The 23,913-nt window shown below is 36.4% G+C and overlaps 1 protein-coding gene across 1 annotated transcript in view; it reads right to left on the bottom strand.

Annotated features, from left to right (window-relative positions):
* Nucleotides 1-23,913, bottom strand: part of LOC134431404 (nipped-B-like protein) — a 132,028-nt gene that overhangs the window by 10,056 nt on the left and 98,059 nt on the right. The window contains exons 22-39 of the mRNA XM_063179421.1: nucleotides 22,767-22,899; nucleotides 20,805-20,948; nucleotides 15,781-15,870; nucleotides 15,322-15,536; nucleotides 15,123-15,225; nucleotides 14,260-14,358; nucleotides 14,008-14,154; nucleotides 12,124-12,258; nucleotides 10,622-10,720; nucleotides 9,344-9,397; nucleotides 8,940-9,048; nucleotides 8,265-8,401; nucleotides 6,812-6,952; nucleotides 6,392-6,485; nucleotides 6,127-6,281; nucleotides 5,771-5,861; nucleotides 2,516-2,689; nucleotides 1,399-1,589 (exon numbers count right to left, since the gene is read on the bottom strand). Of these exons, the coding sequence (XP_063035491.1) occupies nucleotides 1,399-1,589; nucleotides 2,516-2,689; nucleotides 5,771-5,861; nucleotides 6,127-6,281; nucleotides 6,392-6,485; nucleotides 6,812-6,952; nucleotides 8,265-8,401; nucleotides 8,940-9,048; nucleotides 9,344-9,397; nucleotides 10,622-10,720; nucleotides 12,124-12,258; nucleotides 14,008-14,154; nucleotides 14,260-14,358; nucleotides 15,123-15,225; nucleotides 15,322-15,536; nucleotides 15,781-15,870; nucleotides 20,805-20,948; nucleotides 22,767-22,899 (2,311 nt within the window). The remainder of the gene's footprint in view (nucleotides 1-1,398; nucleotides 1,590-2,515; nucleotides 2,690-5,770; nucleotides 5,862-6,126; nucleotides 6,282-6,391; nucleotides 6,486-6,811; nucleotides 6,953-8,264; nucleotides 8,402-8,939; nucleotides 9,049-9,343; nucleotides 9,398-10,621; nucleotides 10,721-12,123; nucleotides 12,259-14,007; nucleotides 14,155-14,259; nucleotides 14,359-15,122; nucleotides 15,226-15,321; nucleotides 15,537-15,780; nucleotides 15,871-20,804; nucleotides 20,949-22,766; nucleotides 22,900-23,913) is intronic.

Genomic DNA, 23,913 nt, shown 5'->3' with positions numbered 1-23,913 from the left:
TCCTCATAGGGAAGAATTTCTTCCTAATATCTAATCTAATCCTACTCCCTGTCAGTTTGAAGCCATTCCCCCTCATCCTTTTACTACATGCTCTTGTAAAAAGTCCCTCTCCATCTTTCTTGTTGGCTCCCTTCAGGTCCTGGAAGTTCACAGTTAGGTCACCCCAAAGCTTCTCTTCTCCAGGCTGAACAATCCCAATTCTCTCAGCCTTTCCTCACAGCAGAGGTGCTCAATTCCTCTGATCATCTTGGTGCCTCCTCTGGACTTGCTCCAGCAGGTCTATGTCCTTTCTCTGCTGGGGACCACAAAGCTGGAGGCAGCACTGCAGGTGGGGTCTCACCAGAGCAGAGGGGCAGAATCCCCTCCTTCTCTGCTCCCCAAACTGTGGGATCAGTCCAGCCCACAGGGGGTTTCTGGGTGCCAGCGCACATGGATGGGGCATGTCCAGCCTCTCACCAACCAGCACCCCCAAGTCTCTCTCACCAAGGCTGCTCTTGATCTGTTCATCCCTCAGCCTGGATTGATCCTGGGGATTGCCCAACCAAGGTGCAGCACTAGCACTTGGTCTTGTTGAACCTCATGAGATTCCAATGGTCCACTTCTTGAGCTTGTCCAGGTCCCTCTGGATGGCCCTGTCTTTCAGGTGTGTCACCTCCACTACTCAGCTTCATGTCATCTGCAAACCTGCTGAGGGTACTGTCAATCCCTTTGTATGTGTCATTAATGAAGATATTTAATAACACTGGTCCCAATATAGACCCCTGAGGGACACCACTGGTCACTCTTATTCATTGAGGCTCGGAGGTCTTATAAGTGACAGAAGTTGTGTGAAGTTTCAGGTAGTATTTCCAGTTCTCTCAAACTCTAAAGTCAATTTACACTACAAAAAATGCCATTAAAAAAACCCAAACCACACACTACCAGTTATGACTGAACATGCACAATGGTTGTGTTATAAACAAATAATTACAAAAATATTATGTAAGTAAAGAATAATGGTGATGATAACTGAAGTTCTGACATTGACTCTGGAATTCCATAATGTTTGGAGGACATGGGAATTAAAGTGCAGACAAGCTGTCACAGTTTTCAGGATAAAGAATTAAAGAAAAGAGCTTGGCATATACATGAAATTCATAACAGAAATATGCTCCAATGTACATTTGCACGTGCACTTTAGGCACTGGCTGGGCTTTTAGATCTTGATCCAAAGACAAGAAAATACAGCATTTGGAATCTAAATTTCAAAATATGTTTTCTGTAAAGGCCCCTTGCTACAATAAGAGATTACTGTAACATAGCTGCAAGAGAAAAACTAAAAATGTATCTAGCAAGTGTAAAAAGCTCTGAAACTTGAAGACCAAAAAAACCACCCCACATCATAAAAGGTTGCCATACCTGAACAGGATGGATGAGACCCTGGTTTAATGTCAGTGCAATGACATTTAGAGCAAAGTGGCGTACACTGGACTGGGTATGAAAGAAAGCCTCAAGGACCTGTTTGAGATATAGCTGCATGATGGAACTACTCATCCCTGAGGAAATATCACCCATTTCTTTCAGATCTTCCTGCTTTGCTACTTTTTTCCCTGTAAAAAGGATGAAAGCAATAGCACACTCACCACAGTATAATAATTTACTTTGCTATTATTTGATGCATACTTATCTTTAAGCTTTATAATACAAAGACATTTCAGCCATCTTAGAATGGGTTTATGATCTCATGAAATATAAAGCAGTCTGATAGCAAATATATTTTAAAAAATTAAAGTCACACAAATTTAAAGTCTCGTTCCTTGATAAAGGTTTTATTTTTTAAAATTTCTTATTTTGTATCTGCTAATTAAACTTAGAGAATATTTTGATAAAAAGTATTAATACCATCATTACAGCAATTATGCATTCTGGATTGCTTTCAGGATTTATACATCCTGAAAGTAAATAATAAGCTACATGTCTCAATATACCTAGATGTCGCAGACATTTTTTCACAGAAATCCTTTCTTTGGGATTTGTGCATCTTCTGGGAAGCAAAGGCCTCAGAAGAGGAATGTAAACAATTGTTATCAGCTGCTGTAGAATGCAATAAGATGCACCTGTGATTGGTTCATGTTCCATGTGTACAATTAAGGGCCAATCACAAGAGCAAGTTCGGGAAAAGATTCCCTAGACACAGAACTTTGTTATAGATACTTTTCTATTCTTAGCTTAGCAGCTCTGCAACTTCTCTCTTTATTCCTATTAGTATAGTAATAATGTATTATATATCATATATCAATAAATCCAGCCTTCTGATCATCAAACAAGATTCTCATCCTTCTCTCACCCTGGAGACCTCTTCAAGTCGCTGTAATACCTATACACATAATGAATTTTTGAAAATTATTCTAAGATATCTTGTGTACAATATTACTAATTAGATAACAATGTTAAATTACTCAGTTCATGTATATAGTAATTGTATGCAAGAAAGTTAGATTTTCCCTGCCTCAGCACAGAAGAACTTGGCACTTACAGTCTCTGTCTGCCTGCTGCATACGTGTATCCTCCTCCTGCAAGTAGGTCTGAAGGTTTTTCAACACCTGGATTTTTAAGTTTACTGAACAGTTCTTGTCCGAAAGAATGCTGTTGTACAGGGTCTTCACTTCCTGTTCAAACATTAAACTTGGGTGTTGTATAAATGCAAATCCTAAGGGTGGAAGAAAAGAGGAAATATTCCATGTTATTAACTAGAAATTGTATTTCTGCTTCTTAAGTCTTTCTTCAAAACAGAGGTTTGAAATTTATCTCCTCCCAAGTGTGGTGCTAACAAACAATATTGCTTTTTCATATGGACACCATTCTAAGTTTATAAGGAGTTCTATTATCTGTCTGATAGATAAAGATAGGGTCCCGACCCAGGGCAATTGAACTAAGAGTTATATAGGTCTGGATATTTAAACAATAAAATCTTAAAAGAAAAAATATAGCAAACACAAAAAAAAAAAATTTAGACCTCTCACTGTTATTATTCATATACCTATTAAGGTCATGTCTTGAAAATTACCTGAAGCATTCTCAAGACTACATCTGTTAGAAGATACACACTGTAGAACTGCTTTTAGCTGCAGCCTTACCCTTAACAAAGAACTGGTTATTCTTAGTCAGGGAAGTCTTTCTTTCATAAACAGTTTGATCTAAATAAGTAATAGTATATATAATTTTAGATCACATATGTAGATTTAGGAATGCTGGCAACAGACTCTTACATAGTATCATAAAAAAACAGTAATGGGAATATAACTTCCCAATTTAAACTATATTTAACTACTTGATTAATTTTTTAAGACTGTGAGAAAAGCAAACATTAAGTGTATTTTTCACGACCATAGGAAACTAAGATTCTGAATGAACACACAGAAAACATAAACATAAAAGAAGAATGGGGGAAAAAATGAAAGCAAATAAAATTATGTGAAAGCAATGTATAAAAGTGGGCATAACAAAGGAAAGACTGAGTCAGGTTTTTAAAACTGGCTCTGTGCACACAGAAAAGACAGTGTAGGTAGGTAATGACTAAGTCTAGGGCAAGACCTAAGTGCATTTAAGATCTCGTTTCAATTTCAAAACAGGAAAAGGAAAGAAGGCAGGGGAGATAGAGGGGAAAGAGGTGAAAGAAAAAGGAATGATGCTCCTCTTTGTAGTAGGTAGTATAATTGTCCACTCTATACAGGTATATATAGATGTTTATAACTTGACCACCTCTGAGAAAGTCCAACCCATTTCTTAAGTTTAATTTTGAAAATGGAAAGCACTTGCATGTATGTGTAACAATTCATAACTCTCTTTCATTCACTTACTTAAAAGAATCTAAAACCACTAGTACTCTTAGGGAAATTATTATTTTTCCATCCCCTGTAAGCAGGGAAGAAATTTTACTTAGCATAAGAATTTGTCATAGGGGATGAAAAAAGGCAACTGCTGTGTTCATTTAAGGACTGACTTCCCATCTTGGGGCTGCTCTCACACCACTTCTCTTCATATCTTTGTTTTCACTCTGTTAAGGTTAAGCACTGAACTTGGCTGAGTAAGACATTACCCGTTATATACTAACAAATTTTTTTATCCTCAATCTGCCTTGCAAGTACACATCTGGAAGAGAAGCATAACCATAACGCTTATGGTTAAACTCAATCTCTCAACAGCAGTGACACATCCCAAAGGAAAGGTTAAAACTGTTGAGTGTCCTTACTGTAAGGACACACTAATAATTACCAAAAGGAAAGTACACACTCTTCATTTGAAGCCTTCAGTGTGTATAAATTTTGGATTAGCTTGTTAGTAATTTTCACCTTATTGCTGCACATAAATGTTGAATGTATTTGACAACTTGACTCAATATTACCAGCCTGTAAAAGACAGCTTTGCACTGCCTACTACATCTCTGTACACCCAAGCAGCTACCTTCAAAGTGGAATCAGTACTTAGATTAGACTAATATATCACTGAAAACAGTTGTCTGAGGTTTAATTAAGATAAAGACTGACATGTTTACAGGCAGAGAAAAAAAGAATAAAAATATCTGAAGAATGCCTACTGATAGTCACTCCTGTTTTCTCCTCTTCCCCAAACTGATCACAGTTCAGTCTGTAATTCAGGAACATTTCTGATGAATACAACACTCAGCCTCCATGAGTAAAGCAATCATGTCTACGGTTAGGAAGGCAGCCCCTATCCCATGTGCAATATTTTGTATAGAACAATTAAATTAGAATGGACTACAGTAAGCGTTGTGCATCTTGATACAATGCTTAGAAAAACCTCCAGCTAGTTGTTAGCACCATAGCACTGTTCCTGCAACAGAGGCAACTTAAAGCCATTAATCCCACTCAGCTGTCTGCAATGGTTTCCTCACAGAATATCAAATCAAGATTCAGTCTCAGTCCTTATTCTCAGTCCTCCTTAGCCTAACCTGTACCAGGATATCTAAAAAGCCACCTAAACAGCAGCATAAGGAGGAAAATTCTTATACACAGTTAAACCGCGCAATGCAAGCTCACACACAGGAGACAACTTTCTTTAGACTAAGCCATAACCATGAACTGAACTCTTCCAGAAACCAAGGCCTATCTGTCCAAACAAGATGCTCTTACATGTACAGTTTTGGTCCTTGAGCAGAGGGTGAACATGATACAAATCACTCAATGGCAGTTCATGCATTACTGCAAGTCACTGAGATACTATACTAATGCCTTCAGACAAAGAATCTATTTATAATTGAAATACTGCCAAAGATCCAAAATAAGCTGTAATATTTAGACTATGGCATAATCTCAATGCCTCGTGAAATTTCACAGAGCATCTCTCAGTTGGTATAAACTACCAGAGTTCCTTCAATTTCTGTGGAATTTCTGCCCCTACACTTAAAATTCTCAAAATTTTTCCATCATTTTTTCTAGTTATTCTTTAACCATACCTTGAGGACTGAAAAACAATATTTGGAGTTACAAAATATTTGTATGAGGGGAAAAAACCTCATCTCCATTTACTTTGGAAACTTGATGCTTTTTAAGACTTGGTCATATATCAAAAAGGTATTCACTGTCAAAAGCATCCACTCTGCTGCAGAAGTATGCAACTTCCAAGTATCCCTTTGACTACATTTCTATAGCCAGGTCTCAAATAAAACATGTGGTGAACTTTGATTTTAAACAAACTTCCCTGCCACTACACAAATAAATGCATGGATTCCTACTAGAGCAGAATAATAAAAACTATTAATATTTCTTACCAAGGCCAATAATGGCTTTTGTCTGTACTTCTTCATCTGAATGCTTTGTAAAATACATCAGTAGTTCAAGTACTTTATCCTTAATGTTAACCTGAGGAAATTAAAACACAAATAATAGCTATTAGAAGATGAAACAGATATTTTTAATCTCTTATAAAGAGCATATATATCAAAATGGAGAAGCACAATCTTACTGCATTGTCTTTGCAAAACCATGTATTTACAACCCAAAAAATTATATCATATGTATTATGAAGAAATGCATAGCTTTGAGGGCCTAGGAATACTGTGTTTTCAAACTGAAGTGGAGCATTAAATATGCACAAGACGCGGAGAATAAATACAAGTTATTTTACCTTACTGTTGCCCTTAAAATCTTCCTGATCAAAATCAAAATGCCGACACAGTGCTCCAACAGTGAAAAGTGATCTAAGGAGTGCTGGTTTATTGGCAGTAAGTATTGTACTGTTGGGGTCTTCTTGGTGTTGACTTTTTAATTTTGAAAGTGCACCTACAGCAAGATAAAAGTTTTGATCACAGTATTTAATCATGGTGTATCCCTAAAATAAGACTTGTAGGTGAAACTGAAGAGTGACATGTACATATTGTGATTTTACTTACCATAGTATCTATTAAAACAGGCCCACACAAATTTATAGTTCTGAGTGACCTTGTTCACAACAGCCCCAAGACAGCTCACACAATGCTGAACAACCTAGGTGCAAGAAAGAACAAATGAATTATATATTTAGAATTTAAAACTGAGACTTTTGTGATGTTATGCAGGGAAAAGGCATGTAGAACTAAAAGTAACTATCTAACAGATGTAATGTCCATCTCCTAGACTGCTCCGAAAACATGCCAAAACTTATAATTGTTAAAATATAGCAACAACACATACAAACACAAGTAAACCAAGAACATTGATTTTTCATTGCTCAAAAGTTATCTTCATAATGAAGACAGACTTTCTTTAAACCAAAATTATGTATTTCACAATGTGAAATGGAATTAACTGAATAGTAGCAATTAAAAGCTTACTGTCATGCCATATTTGATGATGAGTTTCATGAGGTCTTCCTCAATAGTGGCAAGAAATGTCTCACTTGGGTGTTCCATTAGTGGCACTACAAGTTCTAAGATTTTTGCAACATTGCAGATCACCATGAAATCATTCTGGGTCTGAAACAACAGCATTTATAGCATTTAACATTTCTGGCTGTGTTACCTCTAAGTATTATTAATATGTATTATGCAATACATATATAATACATATTAATATAATACAATTACATAATAGTATGATACAATTATGTATCTTATGCAAGTTATTTGGTAAAGATTTAAAATAATATATAGTTTACATCTGCTTTTAAGTTACATATTATTTTGAAAGCAAGTTCTCATTTTCTACAGAACTTTTATAAAAAAAAAAAATTGGTAGAAGCAGAATTCACCTGTCATCAAGGCTGAGACAGACCTGAAAACTTTTGGTCATGAAAATTTTTTTGAGTCCTAACACAAATTTAGGAACTCTTCCTGACACATGCACAGTAGAGAATGCACAACACCTGGCAACAGGTATTGGCAGCAAGTAAATAATGAAATAACCTTTTCCTATACTGTTTGATCAGAAGCAGCTCTACGTCTGTTGTAGATATGCCTAGAGAATGCTCTAGGGCTGAAACGGTAAAATTCTAGGCTATACCTGCAAGCTAAGCTGCTAACAAGCATTCTCAGGCCTGCTCTTCCCTGGGCAGCTGACCTAAGGTAATGAATTGCTGTCCCTCACTCAGTCAAGCTCTTCCTTGAGCCATGGCTGCACAATCCTGCTCTGCTCCTGCCAGATGATGGGTTCATCACAACTTTCACTGAGCCAACTTTGCTAATCAAAATGGCAGAAAGCAGTGCAGTGTTTCAGAGGAGGGGGCCATTTTCCCGGACTGGGGGGATTCAGCACTGTAGCTCTATCATTTCTGTGAGCTAAACTGTCTTACAGAGAAATACAAAAACACCAGAGCTAGGGTAGAGAGAGGTGAACTGCTGAAGAGGATAGAGCAGGACATATTCCTTCTAATATTTATGCTATATGTTAGATCATCCTGCTTTATGGAACCATACCTTTAGTCTTAAGATTAATTTATTAAATCTTAACTACTTTTAAGACTGTGACCATAAAATAAAACAATTTAAAGAAATTATTTCATAACAGGTGGAAAACTGTGTTTTAGTCTTTAAGGGAAAGAAGCACAGGTTTCAGTTTCATTTGAGTGTAAAATGTGAAGGCAGAGGGTGAGGAACAGCATCTTGGAAGCTATAGAGATCATAAAATGACCTAATATCTTTAAAAGATACGATCATGAATCATAGAAACATAATTTTTATTTCTCTTTTCCTACCTTCAATTTCATCAAGCATACAAGATAGCCATTAATTTCCATGCTTAATTATCTGGGAAAAAGAAAAGACTGATTTTCTAATTTTCTCTACTTACACTACATTTAGTGGTCAGGTATGGCTGCATGGTCATGGCATGTTTGACCATTAGCTGGGGCCTGATTTTGCTGAATAAGAACAAAGTGGTTATGCAAGCAACCAAGCGACCAGAATTCACACTTTTGTTGTCAGAATCTGCAAAAAAATTAGAAAATACACAAAGCAATGTTTGAGCAATGAAAAACATATAGCCAAAAAATCATATGAATATCTCTTTCATAATATATCTTTCAAGATCAATACAGAATATTCTTATTAGATTAGAGACGAGAACATAATGTGCTAACATTTGTATGTGATCACAACATATGTAAAATAAGCAAAGATGCTTCAAAGATATCACTAGTTTTTAACCTAATTACTGTACACAGAACACTGGCCTAGCCAATGATTCCTAATACAACTGTAGAACGTATTAATACAAATAAAAAAAAAAGTTTGAACAAGTTATTTTAAAATTAGCTCTGTTATTGTGATTAGCTAGAGAAAATTAGGGAAGCTTTATTATTACACAGTGCTCAAAGATTCACAATCAAAATAAATGCAATAACTCATTACCATCAGTTTTGTAATAGGAATTCTGTAACAGTAACTTTACACAATAGTCATTTGAACCATCACTGTTACAGTATCATAAAATTCAAAGAAGCTACTAGGTTGTAAACACTATTACCTGACAAGGATTCCTCATATTTAAGAATGTGCTCAACCAAATTGTCAACAAGTTGAGTACAGGCTTTCTTCACAGGTTTATATGAGGCATCTTCTTCTGACTTCAACAGCTATAGCAGAAAATTATTTAGTATTCAGGGTGCATTCATTTACATTGGATATCTACTGGTTTTATAACAATTACTACAGATCCACAAGGATTTTGCACTACAAAACCATTTAACTTCTCCATAAAAGTTACACCAATGGAGAATTAAAGAAAGGTCAGATGTTTAAAGGGCATGGATTGAATTTGTTTACTGTAAAGGACTGGTCTTGCAGTCTCCCTTCAATTTGTTTTAGTACCAAAAGAAATTTTAAAATTCTTACAATGATTGTGCCATACATTCAAAATTCATTACTTACATTTTGAAGAAGTTGTTCAAACCAATCATAGCCTGTATCTCTACAAGCTGCAACCTAAAAGTAGTTTTGAGAATAAACTGGTTAAAAAAAGCATCTGATTAAAAAATATTTCAATACAGATGCCATCTTAAAAGATCAGTAAACATGCACAGACATATTTTCATAAATATTCAGTATGATATCTTTGGAGACCAGAAACTTTTTCCTGCATTTGAAAAAGAGTTCTCACCATTTAAGTGATCTCAGAATTTGTATCCCATACAACACAAGGCCTACACATTTTACTGGAGATTGCTATCTCTAATGACAACCAAATTTTGGGTTCGTAGAACAACATTTTGTACAGATTAAAGCACAAATACAAGTCTGACATATTAAAAATGAACATGTGTGTGTGTATATATATATATATATATATATATATATATATATATATGCTAGTACATATTTTTATATAAACAAACTAAGCCTTCACTGGTATCATGTGTCAGGAACAGCTCAGAGATGCTCCAAAAAAGAATTGGCAGGAGAACTGAGAATTAAATTGAAGTCAAATAAGCTGACTGGTCATTCTGGAAAAATGCACAATACACTAGAATTTAGTAAAAATATTAAAAAGCAGTTTAAACTAATATTTTTAAGTCATGAGGAGAATACTTTTATTTGATATTTACATCTTGGTATAATTGATATTAAAATACCTTTTCAGTACAGTGGCTTTACCAATATGTTTTCACTACAAATGTAAAAGCATTTTATTTGAAACAGATTTTTGAGACATACAATTTAATTTGCTGCTCCTAAAAAGTAGATAACATTATGCAGATACTAGTTTACCTTGGGTGAGAACATGACCTTGCATTTGTTGAAACAGCTTGATAACCTTTCAAAAGAAATGTTATCAATTGTGGAAATTTTTCTTTTAAGAGACAACTTCTTAGTTAGGCTTAATTATATGCTGCTACTAGCATTTCCTGGAAAATGTTAACTATAACAGAAACTTGTGGTGTTTTAACTGAACAAGTATTTTCCACAACCTGAATATAATGTGGTCTAAGTTATCACTGCCAGCAGATTAGTGAGCATTTAAAGTTTCTTATAGCCTGTTCCATCAGATTAATAATTCTAGCATGTATTCAATGTCAGGGGACATATAAAGAAATTAATCTGATAATTAAATTACTTGTGTATTTCTAAAATACTTAAGACAATATTCCAAAGATACTAAAAACATAATGAAATTTTACATGCAACCTAATTAAAATTTGTTTAACATACCACATCAGTGATGTTTAGTATTTTCCTAGTCATTGCTTCTTTGTCATGATGTAGAGTTGGAGTGAACCAGAGCTTCTGGAATGTCTCATTTACTAATTTCTGAAGGAAAAAAAATAGCAGAAATTAATAATTTTATCTTGGCACATAGGTATTATTACCAATACATCCGTACAATAATTTTTTTTACAATATGTGCACTTCTGTAAGGAATTATTCAACCTATGTGATACTGTTGTAGAGAACGTTATCTGAGATAGACCCAGATTACTAGTACAGCAGTTATACTGGTCTCTAAGCAAGCTTCACTAAAATGATCACTGGGAAAGTGATGCTACAGGAAATAGTTACCATTTTCCTGCACTAATCTGCATTCCTCAGGAAAGCATAGTAGGCCTGAGAAACTGACAACTGAACACAAGACTATAATTTCTACAGCAGAATTAGCAGCAATTGTAGATTGGCATTTTCAGAACAGCTGTGAGAAGACAGAGAAGTCAAGTCTCTCTACCCAAACATAGGAAGTTGATTCCCTTACAATGTTTTTGTATAGAGGAAAAGATGGAATAGAATGAAAGCGAACTATTCCCAAATTACATATAAAGCATATGCTTGTAGGAAGCATTCCTCATCCATGGAGACTTAAAAAAACACATTGCAGATACTGCCTCATCTTTATGAGGTTGTTGGAAAGGCAAGGGAAAGGTCATCCTCCTTTCCTAGCAGCACCTTAGATACAGCTGTTCATCTACTACTTGATTAACAGTCTGCCCTGAAAGCCACTTGGCACTAACATATCTCAAGTGGTAAAATTATATGTTGCAGCTTTAAAGTTCCAGACTTCAAATCCCACTGAAAGTGTGATACAAAATTATTACAGGTGTATTCTTAATTACCCAACAATTTAAAGATTATTTTTGCCAAATCAAACAAAAAACATCAGTGTCAGGTTTATGATTCAACATAATCTTAGGTTTTAACCCTTCTGCATATATGTCACACAAAGATAAGAATATGATGACATAAGTAATATTTTAGGGGGAATAACTGATTCATTAAACATTCAGAATTAATACAAAATTTTCACAGATGAATACTTTATATTTTTTATACACAGAATTTATAAATCTGGCATATAATAGCACCAAGTACTTAATTTTGACTTAAAGTTTATTTTGTTTTCAGAAAGGAATTTTATAGACTAATTTTACTTGTTAGAAAAGAGAAGTATCAGAGACAATACTTGCAAAGAGAAAAAACCCCAAAACTCTAGATAACAACTTTTTAAAATCCTTTCTCAGCAAGAACTTGATGAAAATAGAAAAAAGAAAAGAAAACCAAGTCAGACAGCAATGTAGAAAGGTCTTTGCTCTTAAAAATTAAAAATAAATAAAAATAATAAAAAATTACAAAGGAGCAATGAAATACTTTTTTTATTACTTTTGCCTCAAAATATGGAAACCAATTATGATAATTTAAATCCTGAAGGATATGTTTCATTCTACCTTAATGCCTTCTTCATCATTGACTCTCCGAATCATTTTTACACACATCTCAGTAATTTTGGGAAATGTTGGTTGTTCAATGCAGATATCCCTAAGTATCTTTATGACTCTTTTTCTGACACTGATACCAGTATCCTGTGAGGAGAAAAACATTATGCTCTTGAAAAGAAATCAGACATATTATTAATGTATTATATAAATTATACTTGAAGATCCCACAATCTGACCTGAAAAATGCATTCAGAAAATGCAGTTAAAATATTCTGGAGTATATTTATATGAAAGATCACCATAACTTTATTTGCAACAATTCTAAAGGTTTGGGCTGAGTCCCCAAAACATTGAAACACTTCCTTCATTTATATCATCCCAATTAGGAACTCATGATATTGCAAATGTATAATGCCACTTCTTAATTCAAGATCTTACAAGCTAGATGCGCTGATTCTTTAGCTACTGTTTATGAACACCTAAGATCCTTCGTAAGTCTGGACTGTAATACTTCAAAATCCTTTGAATAAAGCTTATGGATGATATGTGCAGCAAATATTTTCCAATTTCCTAGGCTTCATGTAAGGAGAAGGATGAGTAGCTTCATTTCATATTACTTAATTCAAAATATGTTTAATCGAAATGCCAGGATGAGTGCCTTTATGCATCCTCATATGGACATTTCCAAAACACCTTACAAACAAGTTTTATCATGTAACTATAGCAAATGAGTAGTATTTGACTAAAAACCTAACATGAATGCTAAAAGCGTTATCTTAAATTAACACTGTATTTATCGGATCATCCAGGCAAAACCCACTTTTTATACAAAAAAATCTAATAAAAAGCCTTTTAAAGCACTAAAACATGGCATAAAAAACCAAAGTAGTTTTATCTTTTATTTTCTTTTGGGTAACAAATGACAACTTTAAATTACATTGTTATAGACTCTTTTTATCACCCACACTTCTGAACTGCCATCAATAACCCATATCTGGGACTTCAGAGATGTGGCAAAATTCCTCATTCCATTTAATCCATGCCTCAATAAAGGAACAAAAAGGAATATAATTCTGATTCTGTTGCAGTACAACTTTCTATATATATTTACTTATTGATGTATAAGCTGGTTCTGGCTGGGGTAGAGTTAATTTCCTTCCCAGAGGCTGGCATTGGGCTGTGTTGGGGTTTGTGTTGAACACAGAGTTGATAATAGAGAGATGTTTTTGTTATTGCTGAGCTTGCACAGAGCCAAGGCCTTTTTCTGCTCCTTGAACGCTGGGGAGGGAGCTGGGGGTGCATGGGAGGTTGGGAGGGGACACAGCCTGGACAGGTGACCCCAACTGACCCAAGGAGTATTCCAGACCATATGACATCATGTTCAGTATGTAAAGTGGGGGGAAGAAGGAAGAAGGGGGGACATTTTGGAGTGATGGTGTTCATCTTCCCAAGTCACTGTCCCACAGGATAGGGCCCTGCTCTCCTGGAGGTGGCTGAATACCTGCCTGCCCTTGGGAAGGGCTCAATGAATTTCTTGTTTTGCTTTGCTTGTGTGTGTGGCTTTTGCTTTCCTTGTTAAACTGACATTCTCTCAACCTAGGAGTTTTCTGGCTTTTACTCCTCTGATTCTCTCCCCAGTCCTGATGGTGGGGTTGTGAGCGAGTGGTTGCATGAGGCTTGGCTGCTGGCTGGGGTGAAACCACAACAATGTAACAAAGCCTCACTGAAAACAAGCAATGCATTATAGAAGGTTGGTCTTAAATCATGATGCTCCCCATTAAAATAATAACATACATATAACATACTCTTGGAATCATCATTCCATATTATTAACCATCTAAACTCGGTTGAAAACAAATTTTCCAATGACACATCATAAATAAGTCACCGTACCAATATTCTTTCAATCAGCATATCATAATACTGCTCAGCTAGCTGAGGACGACAGAGCACAAATCGGCCAAGAAGCTCCACAGCTGCCTCTCTTACACTAGTGGAGTTATCCATTAGCCGCCCATGAACTCCTCGTTGCATATCCAGCTAAAAATGAACAAATAAAACACAAATCCAAAATAAGAATTAAAGATTTCTTTAAAGTGTGACAGAAGAATGCATATACATGATAGATATTTCAGATTTTTTTACCCTGGCTAGAATACTGGGGTCTACAGCAACAACCTCAGACAGACACTTCATGGCTTTTGTTCGAACAGCAATTGCATTTTCACCAAGTACACGTAGAATCTAATAAAAGAACAAAAACAAAGATTCATTTGCTTTGGGAAGGTCACAAAATGTTTAACAGGCAACAGTGCACCAGAATAACATGCAAATGAAGTAACTAAAATAAGAATTCCCTTTATTTTAAACTCTACTTTTGCCATTCACTTGTGCCTTTCATCATGGTTCTTTCAATAGAAGAGGTGGATTTGGGCACTATCATTTTAAGAATAGCTCTATATGCAGATCACTATAAGTAACAGAACCTAAACTAAGCTAAACCAAACCAGTACCGGAGTCCAAACATGTTGCCATGACAACATGTTAGTGCTCTTCTCCCAGAAAAAGGAAAAAAACCACACTGGTTAAACAACAGCCTCCAAAGTGACAGTAACATGCACTGCAAGCAAGTAGCTAAGCTGGCTTGTATTTTCAAATTAAGATAAATTTAATGAGTTAATATCACCAGATGAGCGTGCATCTGGCAGAAACTGTAAGAGATTTCAACATTCTGTAATTATTTTTTTACTGTGTACATCTAAGATATTGATTTTGCCATCTACATCCATTAACAAATAAATTGATGCATGCACAATATGACATATAAAATGTATGCAAGAAAAAGAAATATGAGCACTTATGTCATTCATACAGAAAGCACATGGTGTTGTTGTGGCCTGTTAAATACCCATGCTCAACAATGAACAGATATGGTACACTACCACTAAAGTGTTTGGAATCAGAAACCAACTGCATTTCACTGTACTAAGACTTCCAGCACAGTTTACCTGTGTCAAATAAATATCAAAGCTCTGGGCAAATGGCCTCATAGAGGCCAAGTAGCGAACAATCAAACATGCATCTTCATAGTCCACAGTATCAGAATTCATCCTGCAACAAATTCAAAGTTTTAATTAGGACACGTTTATCAAAAATGATTAAAAATGTCAAATGTGTGGTTAATAAAGCACTGGTGCTCAAACGTACTTTAATGTACTGAACTGAGATGGAGCAGTTTTAATGATGCTGCGAAGAAATGTTTTGCGAGTTTCCGCTCTATGCATGATCTGCCCCGTGGTCTCAACATCTTTTGCATGATGAGTTCCTTCAGATGAATCCTCATCCTTCTGAGATTTAATTGCTTTCTCTGTCTCCATAGTTGTATCCCGAAACCACTGAGCTATATAAAACTTCCGAGAAAACTGGAGAAATACAGCAAGATACACAAAAACCAAAAACAACAGATGTAGAAGAGTGAAATTAACGGATATATGAGATTAAGTTAGTTTAATGCAACAACCATATTTCAGAAAACACAATCAACATTATACGTTAGGGTGACAATTTAATCAAATCTCTAATATGTATGACCAAAACCAGTTTTATTCAGTGCATGTTACGAAAATTATTTTTCTATAAATTTGACATCAGAAAGCTGAAATTTACCACTAATGATGCATCAGTTTCTGTGTTCTCATCCAGATAATCTAGCAAAGCCTTTTGCAGCTGTTGAATTTCATCTTCTCCTCCTGAAACCTATCAGAAATAGAAAGATAGTTTTAAAATAGAATATTGCACAGTGGTAATTAGCACCTGAAAATCTGCATGTCCACATATAAAATACACTGAAATTAATGTTCTGTAATTATCAATACAACTAACAATTTTTTAATCAATTACTTCTAAACTTAATAGAGATTAAACCAAATTAGACTGTAGCTCCAAAGTCAAAAAATATTAACAGCAGAATAAGACTTGGTTTAAAACAGACTGACTGATTTGATTAATTTTCATTTTATGATCTTGTGTGAAGACCCTCTATTCCCAAGGAAAAACAAAGGGCTGAAATCACACATAGTAGACTAAAAAAAGATTTAACCTATAAAAGGCATCATTAGCTCTCTCAACAATTTTAAACTCTGAAACAATGACTTTACAGGTCAACAAGGGATAAAAGGAAAAAAAGTCAAATGAACATAAATATGAAACACAGACAACAGTAAAAACATATGGGAAGCGTCAAAGAAATAAAAATAACTTATCCCTCTGCAAAATATTTGGTATAAATGTCTTCAGGTTTAAAGCATTGATACAGAGAAAGTGCAGCAAGTATGCTCAATTCATTAATCAAAGAATTTACAGAGGTTATTCCCAAACACCCCTGAACTCTAGCACTAAAGAATCATACTCTCTGATACTCAATTAAGTTTCTATCAGGTCAAAAACCTTGAGAACAAACATATATTTTATAAAAATTCCACTTAGTGCATAAAGTGTATCTACAGAATAGGGTGCTATTAATTTTCCTGCGAAGCACTTTTAAGATGCACAAAAAGGATTACATATGAAATATTATTCTGAGAACTATGCATTGTTGTGGTGTGCTGTATTGTCCCATTTTGGCCTTCCAGGTCACTTTCCCAGGTGTGCCAATGTCTCTCTCCCTTCCCCCTTACCCCCATGCTGAGTGAGTCCTGTCACTCAGACCTAACATTCCAGCAAGGCGTCGTGTGGTTGGTCAAGTTCAAAGGATGCCCCTATGCCCAGAGGTCATTGGCCTGTCTGGGTGTCATCTTCCCCTGAGACCCTGCCCCTCTCACCTGGTTGGTGGCTCACCTGTACCTCCCCTCCCCCTGTCCCTGAGCTTAAAAAGGTGATCAGACCATGCGGTCATTGTTCTGTTGGAGCAGGTCCTCACGTTCAGACCTCTGTAACCATGGAATAAACCTCCGGACATTAAACCCTCCAGCAGAATCCTCTCCTTTTTCTCTTCACCATCGCCTGAAGCTATCCTCCTGAGGTAACGGGGTCCCTTACAAGCCTGGACTTGTTCAGTGCCCAGCTGCAACCACCAGCAAGCCGAGGTATCTCTGGGGTGACACGCCGCAGTTGCTGCCTTTGGCCCAGCAGCGAGGGTCAGACTGGCCCAGGCACAATCTAACTGGTAATATTGGGAGCCTTTTTTTCCAATATTTGGCGTCCCTGAGGCGGGCAAAGCGACTCTGCAGCCCGAGACGGACCCGCAGCACCTTGGAGAAGCTTCTGGCAGCTGTGCATCCAGCTGAAAGGGGCTTTGGTTGCAACGCCCTCGGCTAGAGACTTTGGGAATATTCCCAGAAGAAGTTTCGTGGACTGTTCGGCACCTCTGGAAAGCCCAGCTCCTTTCTGGTGAGCAGATTTTCCAGAGGAAGAACAGGGGAGCCTCTCTCACCCAAGAGAGGTCCTGTTCCGGTGAAGAGACCTGCCTGTACCCAGACAGCTACAGCTTCCATTTCGGGTGAGTATCTCTGCTCTCGGTAGGGCAGGAGCTCAAAAACAGACTCTGCTGTGAGTTCTGTTCCTTTTTGCATTTGCATTTTTGGCTGCGCAGCCCCACAGACGGGAATTCATTGATTTCTAGCTATTAGCTTTCTGCCGCGTGTTTTGCTGTCTTTTGGAATTCGCGCGGGAGCTCTCTCTCTCTTCCTCTTGGCTCTGCAGGCTCGGCCATTGCTGGTCTCCGCTGCTGCCCAGGGTACTGCTGTGATGAGGGAAAAGGCGCAGGGCTGGCAACGGCGACACGCTGAGGTGGTCTTGGCAGCAGCCTTGGTCTGGTGTGTTCAGCTACACTCATCAGAGGCACTTTCCTGTTACACACTAGAAGCATATCTTTTAACGTTGGAGAAGGTTGAAAAGGAAGGCTCAGGATTGCTGCTTGACACTGTTCATTAGCGTTTGTAAATGCCATTTCTTCTAAAATTGCTTCTCTAGCATTCTCTTTTTTAACTTGTATTTCAATAGCTCTAGTTAACCTTTCTACAAATTTCAAAAAAGGCTCTGATGGTAGCTGTTTAATTTTACTATAGGGCTCAAAAGGCCCCTCAGGTTGTAGGGAAAAGAATGCTTTTTCAATGCATCAGATTTGTAAATACCTAAAATGTATGAATGTTAAAACCAGAATATTTTTTACAAGAGGCTATTTTATAGGAAATATGTATATCCTGATCTCTTAAATAATTCTAGCCTACGTAAATTGAACAATGATTTTGTATATGACCATCAGACAATGTACTTTTCCCCATATAGGGGTTAGAGATCAAATCAGAATCAATTAACATGTTAATGAATCAGAAACTAACTTTCTCAACACCTACAAGACAGCATAAACCCAAAATCATAAAACATTCTTTTTTCCTTAGTATTATACTGAAAAGTGCAGGTCCTTGCAATTGTTGATGCTACAGCAGAAAAAAGGGGTTTTTTTCCCCTCAAATTAATCAGTTCAAGAATTCAAAAGACATCTACAGTAGACATAATACTAATGTAGGTTTATTAATTTATATTTGGCACCCTATTACGTGCAAATTGTGATTTGAAAGTCTGGCCTTCAAGCAATGTTAAATTCTGTGGATAAAAAGGCTGAAAAAGTTTCTTGATGAACCTTAACCGCCTAACTATTTTAAAAAGTAAAAAACCCAGAACAAACAGAAAGAAACTGTGAAGCCCACAACAAATCATATTCAATATTGATAATAAAAGTAGAAGAATAATTTCTGGCTTAAACTTCTTCAGCTACAAAACACTTTTCTTCTTCAGCAATAAAACCTGCAACTTAGAACCATCAACTTGTGTATGAACAGCATAGATTGAGAATCTTGTCACAAATGTAGCACATAATATAGCTTGCAAACAACAGCAAGTGGAAAAAGGTACAAGTCCAGAAGATCAGCATATCAAGAGATAAATTAATGAAAAGCATGCACAAGTGTTCAAATCAACTTGACAATCTATGACAGATTTCTATGAAAAAAAATCTGTTTAAAAATGTCAAAACAGAACAGATTTTCTCTTAAATCTAATTATACAATTCATGAGTCCAAACCACAACAGACAGAGTTATAAGCACTCATCAATCATTGGAAATTATCCTGGTAATGATATCAGAGGGTAGAAGGAAATATCCAACAATCTAAATACTCGATTCAGCAGGAAAGAAAAATCTGTAGAGATATAAGTTCATTTCTGAATGAAAATAATAATTTAAGATATTTCTAATTATTAGAGCTGAATATGTCTACCAATGGATCTTATTTTTTTGCCATTTGGGCAACAAAGCGAAGCTTAGGTGTTGTGCACATTTTCAAGTAATTTGTTCGTATGTTACAAATCACTTATAAACAACACAGTCTACCCTGAGTAAATGTACTGTATAATATACACTTTTCACAATGCCATCATTTATGTTAAGCTTCCTGAGTAAGTGAAAAAAGCTTTTAGTGCTCAATTGCCCACAGATATTTTATTTTCTGTGGATGCCAATGCCTAGTTTCTGCCTGATCCTGTAAAAAACTCAAAACAAATAGAAAAATTCAGGTCACCACTCATGTATGTATCTTTTTAGAATATCTTTCAATATTATTATATAACTTCTGGAGATAAGGAAAGAGAAAAGGATTCTTCTAAAGTATTTCCTTATGAAGTCTAATGTATAATTGTCAAAATCACTTGCAAACAGAGAATTACACCCCCTTAGCACATAGAAGTATAAATTATAATAAGCCATGAACATAAAGATTTGACACTATACATAGTCAAATATTCCAACTGACAAAAGTCATGGGAAGTATCAGCCTCATGAAGGAGTAGATGAATTTTGATACTTTATCTGAATGCCTGTAAATTGCATGAGTTTTACCTTCAAAACAAGTCTGTAACAGTCATCATACCACCTTGATATGACTACTCAACTTTAGATCTCATCATGCTCAGAACAATTAATAGTTCAGACAGAAAAGTATTGCATCCATAAGAAATGTACAAGTTCACATTTTTGAAAATACCCATAAGGCCCAAGATTTTCTTAATGTACTACAGAGAGCCCAAATGCACATACTGCTTTGTTAATTGCTGGCAATCTTGCAGATTTGGAAACATTTTGATAAGGAGCATTAACAGAAATGCAAATATGTATTCTCCAATGAAAGATATATGCAATTCTAGTAAAAAAACTCCCACGAAAATAACAACCCCCCTACACACACAACCAATATCAGTTCTATCACATAAAAACTAACCTTATAGGCCTAACAGTTTAACTCTCAAAAGTCTCTATATGAGTGCCATAAGCTCAATTACCATTTTGCAATAGCAAATGCACATACATGCATGCACATGCATGCATATACACACAAATATATTTTAAGGCCTCCTAAGATATAATCCAACTGTCACTCCATTATTTCATCTATATCCTCACCAGAAAATTGGTTTTACCATTTTAATTAACCATTTAAAATGATCACTAGGAAGATGGTGTGAGAAAGACATGAATTAACAAATGTGATACTTAGAAATTGAGTATATTTGATTCAGAAATCTGAAGAACGATGAAAACTCATTCCCCATAATTGCAGTTTTTCGCACATCTTTAAAATGTTTAGGCTTTTAAATAGATACATCTGAATCCAACTGGCATGGGATCTTTCACACACCTGTTTGAGTATTCTGGCTATAGAACCTTGATCCATTTTGCTAGTGACTGCATCTTTCCTGAGTCTTGCAGCTACAGTTCCAAGATAGTCAAGCGATGCAACTCTTAATGCCATTTCTGTAGATTTGTTACTGAACTGGTGAACCTAAGAAAAGCAGAATAAGCTGTTATAAAAACTATTTATTTCTGCAACTGAGATTCTTCTTACAAGACAGTTTGACCTTATTAAAAAGTCCACCTAATTTTCATGCTGCTTAAAGTTATGTTACTATTACATCACAGATACAGTCCTTACTTTAGAATAATGTTTTTTTCCTTTATTGAGTCTTTTGCCTTACCATTATGCCTGTTATAAAAATATATATTTTTAAAAATCTAAAATAAACCAGACATCTAGTAAAGCAGATATCCTTTGCAATAGTGTAGCAACATAATACATCTTCCTCATTATTCACACAAGTATAAAGAAAGCTGCATTTTACCAGGAACATGACCATAAAATATTTTCCAAATAAAAAGCTCAAAGTACTGTATTAATTGCATTTTAATACTGAAGAACAACTCTCAAAAAACATTACTACAAAAATATTCACATTCTGTAAAATGTCACAATCTGTAAGTAAATGTACCACTTGAAGACCAAACTTATAAAAGACCAAACTACTTAATTGTTTTCAGGTTCTGTGCTAAAGGAATAGTCCAGAAAAGTATGGGACTGGGAGAGCAAAGTCCCTCCCATTTTAAGTGAAGATCAGGCTCATGACCACCTGAGGAACCTGAATGTCCATAAAACCTTAGAGAACCTTCCAGTTCTTGAAGAGGGCCTGTAAGAAGCTGGAGAGGGAATATTTGCAAGGGCATGGAGTGATAGGTCAAGGGGGAATGGCTTTCCACTGCCAGAGGGCAGGGTTAGATGGGATATTGAGAAGAAATTTTTCCCTGTGAGAGTGGTGAGGCACTGGCACAGGTTGCCCAGAGAAGCTGTGGCTGCCCCATAGCTGGAAGTGTTCAAGGCCAGGTTGGACAGGGCTTGGAGCAATCTGGTCTAGTGAAAGGTGTCCCTGCTTGTCCACTGCAGGGGTGTGGAATGAGATGAGCTTTAAAGTCTCTTCCAACTCAAAGTATTCTATGATTCTATGAATAATTACAGGTATTAGTCTGACTTTATTCCCAATGAATATGAATGAAACTATTGGATAGCATCCAAAGGAGGGTAATGAAGACGGTGAAGGGTTTAGAGGGGAAGCCGTACAAGTAGTGGCTGAGGGCATTTGGTCTCTTCAGCCTGGAGAAGAGGAGACTGAGGTCAGACCTCATTGTGGTCTACAACTTCCTTGTGAGGGGCAGTGGAGGGGAAGACACTGATCTCTTCTCTGGTGGCCAGTGACAGGACCTGAGGGAATGGCTGGAGCTGTGTCAGGGAGGTTGAGGTTGGATATCAGGAAAAGGTTCTGCCCTCAGAGGGTGGTCAGGCACTGAACAGGCTCCCCAAGGCAGTGGTCGCAGCCCCAAGACTGCCAGAGCTCAAGGAGTATTTGGACAATGTTCTCAGGAACAGGGTGGGATTGTTGGGGTGTCCTGTGCAGGACCAGGAATTGGACTCAATAATCCTTGTGGGTCCCCTCCAGCTCAGCATATTCTACGGTTCTATGAATATCTAAACTTATTAGATGCTACAGAATGGCATTTTTTAATGTGGAAAATGTCATGGAGTATTAGAAGAGGACATTAATGAGAAACTGTATACATATAACCTTTACTAAGTTCGATATCAATGATCTTCTGACCTAAATTTTATTTTCTATGCATTATGTAATAGTGATACATGTAAGATTTTCCTTACATGCTGCATGCATGTGTCAACAATCAGAAAACACTCCTGCAATAGTTTGAGCTGAAATAAACACATTTCATTGTAATAAGAAATAAATTAATATAATAGTTAAGAACAAGTATCCCTTACCAATAGCCTTCCTAATAAGCTAAGTAGCAACTCTGCAGCTGGCCATTCTGGTTTATTGACCGTGGAAAGAAGATCTTGAATAAAGTTCTCAAACAGTGGTCTGTAATCTTCTTCCCCTTGTTTACTGCCACATCTGTTTAAATAAAAATGCATGTTTGCAAGTGAATTTAAGAGCCATTTAAACATTTCTTTTGATGCAAAGAGAACTAATTCTATTTTTAGCCAGAAAACCAGTTTTATGTAATTCTAAAAAAAAAAAAACCCAAATATTAGCAGAAAAATTGTTTTTTTCCATTTACAGACAAATAGTTCAAACATTTATCACTTCAAGTGGCACTGCAAGTAAAGCAGTTAATCCAGGGTAGTAGAATTTTGTTACTAAGGTTTTTTATTTATTGTTTTGAGGTAAAGTCTGCATTAACTTGGATAAACAAAGTAGGTAAAATTCCAAAGCTCAAGCTAGAGTAGGGTATTTAGAAGGTGTTGTGTCCTTAAACCTGGTCTGACTTAACTCACAGTGATAAGGCATCTCAGTATTATGTTCCAGAAAGGTTAAAATCAGAATGCTAAAAAATCAAAAGATAACATATGTGACATCCCTAACGTTAATTATATCAGAAGTATGCAGAGAAACGCAGACAAATTCATAACCAGCAGCAGAAATAGTCCAACACATTTCCTTCTAATTTTAGTTAAAAGAAAAGGTGGAGTTGTTGTAGTGCACTAAATAGCTTATTTAGTTGGTGTTTTTACCTTGGGTGATGGGGAAATTTTACTGGGTATATCAGGTTTATTCCCCCTTTCTTATCTCATGGTTTATCCCCATACCCCCCTTTCCCTCAGTGGTCTGTCCCATGGGTGGCCCCTCCCCTCGCCCTAATGGCATCCCATTGGCCACGGTCCTCTTCCCCCGTCCCCTTTCCCTGGGGTATAAAACTGCACTGCAAGGGGGCCACACCCTCTTTGCTACTTGGGTGGTCTCTGCCACAGAAGTGTCCTGTCTCAAGCTAATAAAGTGGATACTCGTCTCCATGTGGCGAAGAGCGCTTCTGGTCTTCTATCCTCCGTCTATGCGGTTCCGTGTGGGCTTTAGTCCTGAGCAAGCTGGATTTGGACTTATATAAAGCCCAGAGACTCACGGTTACTG

Source organism: Melospiza melodia, chromosome W (genome assembly GCF_035770615.1).
Source record: "Melospiza melodia melodia isolate bMelMel2 chromosome W, bMelMel2.pri, whole genome shotgun sequence".
Classification (NCBI taxonomy): Eukaryota; Metazoa; Chordata; class Aves; order Passeriformes; family Passerellidae; genus Melospiza; species Melospiza melodia.
This window is presented reverse-complemented; position numbering and strand designations above follow the sequence as displayed.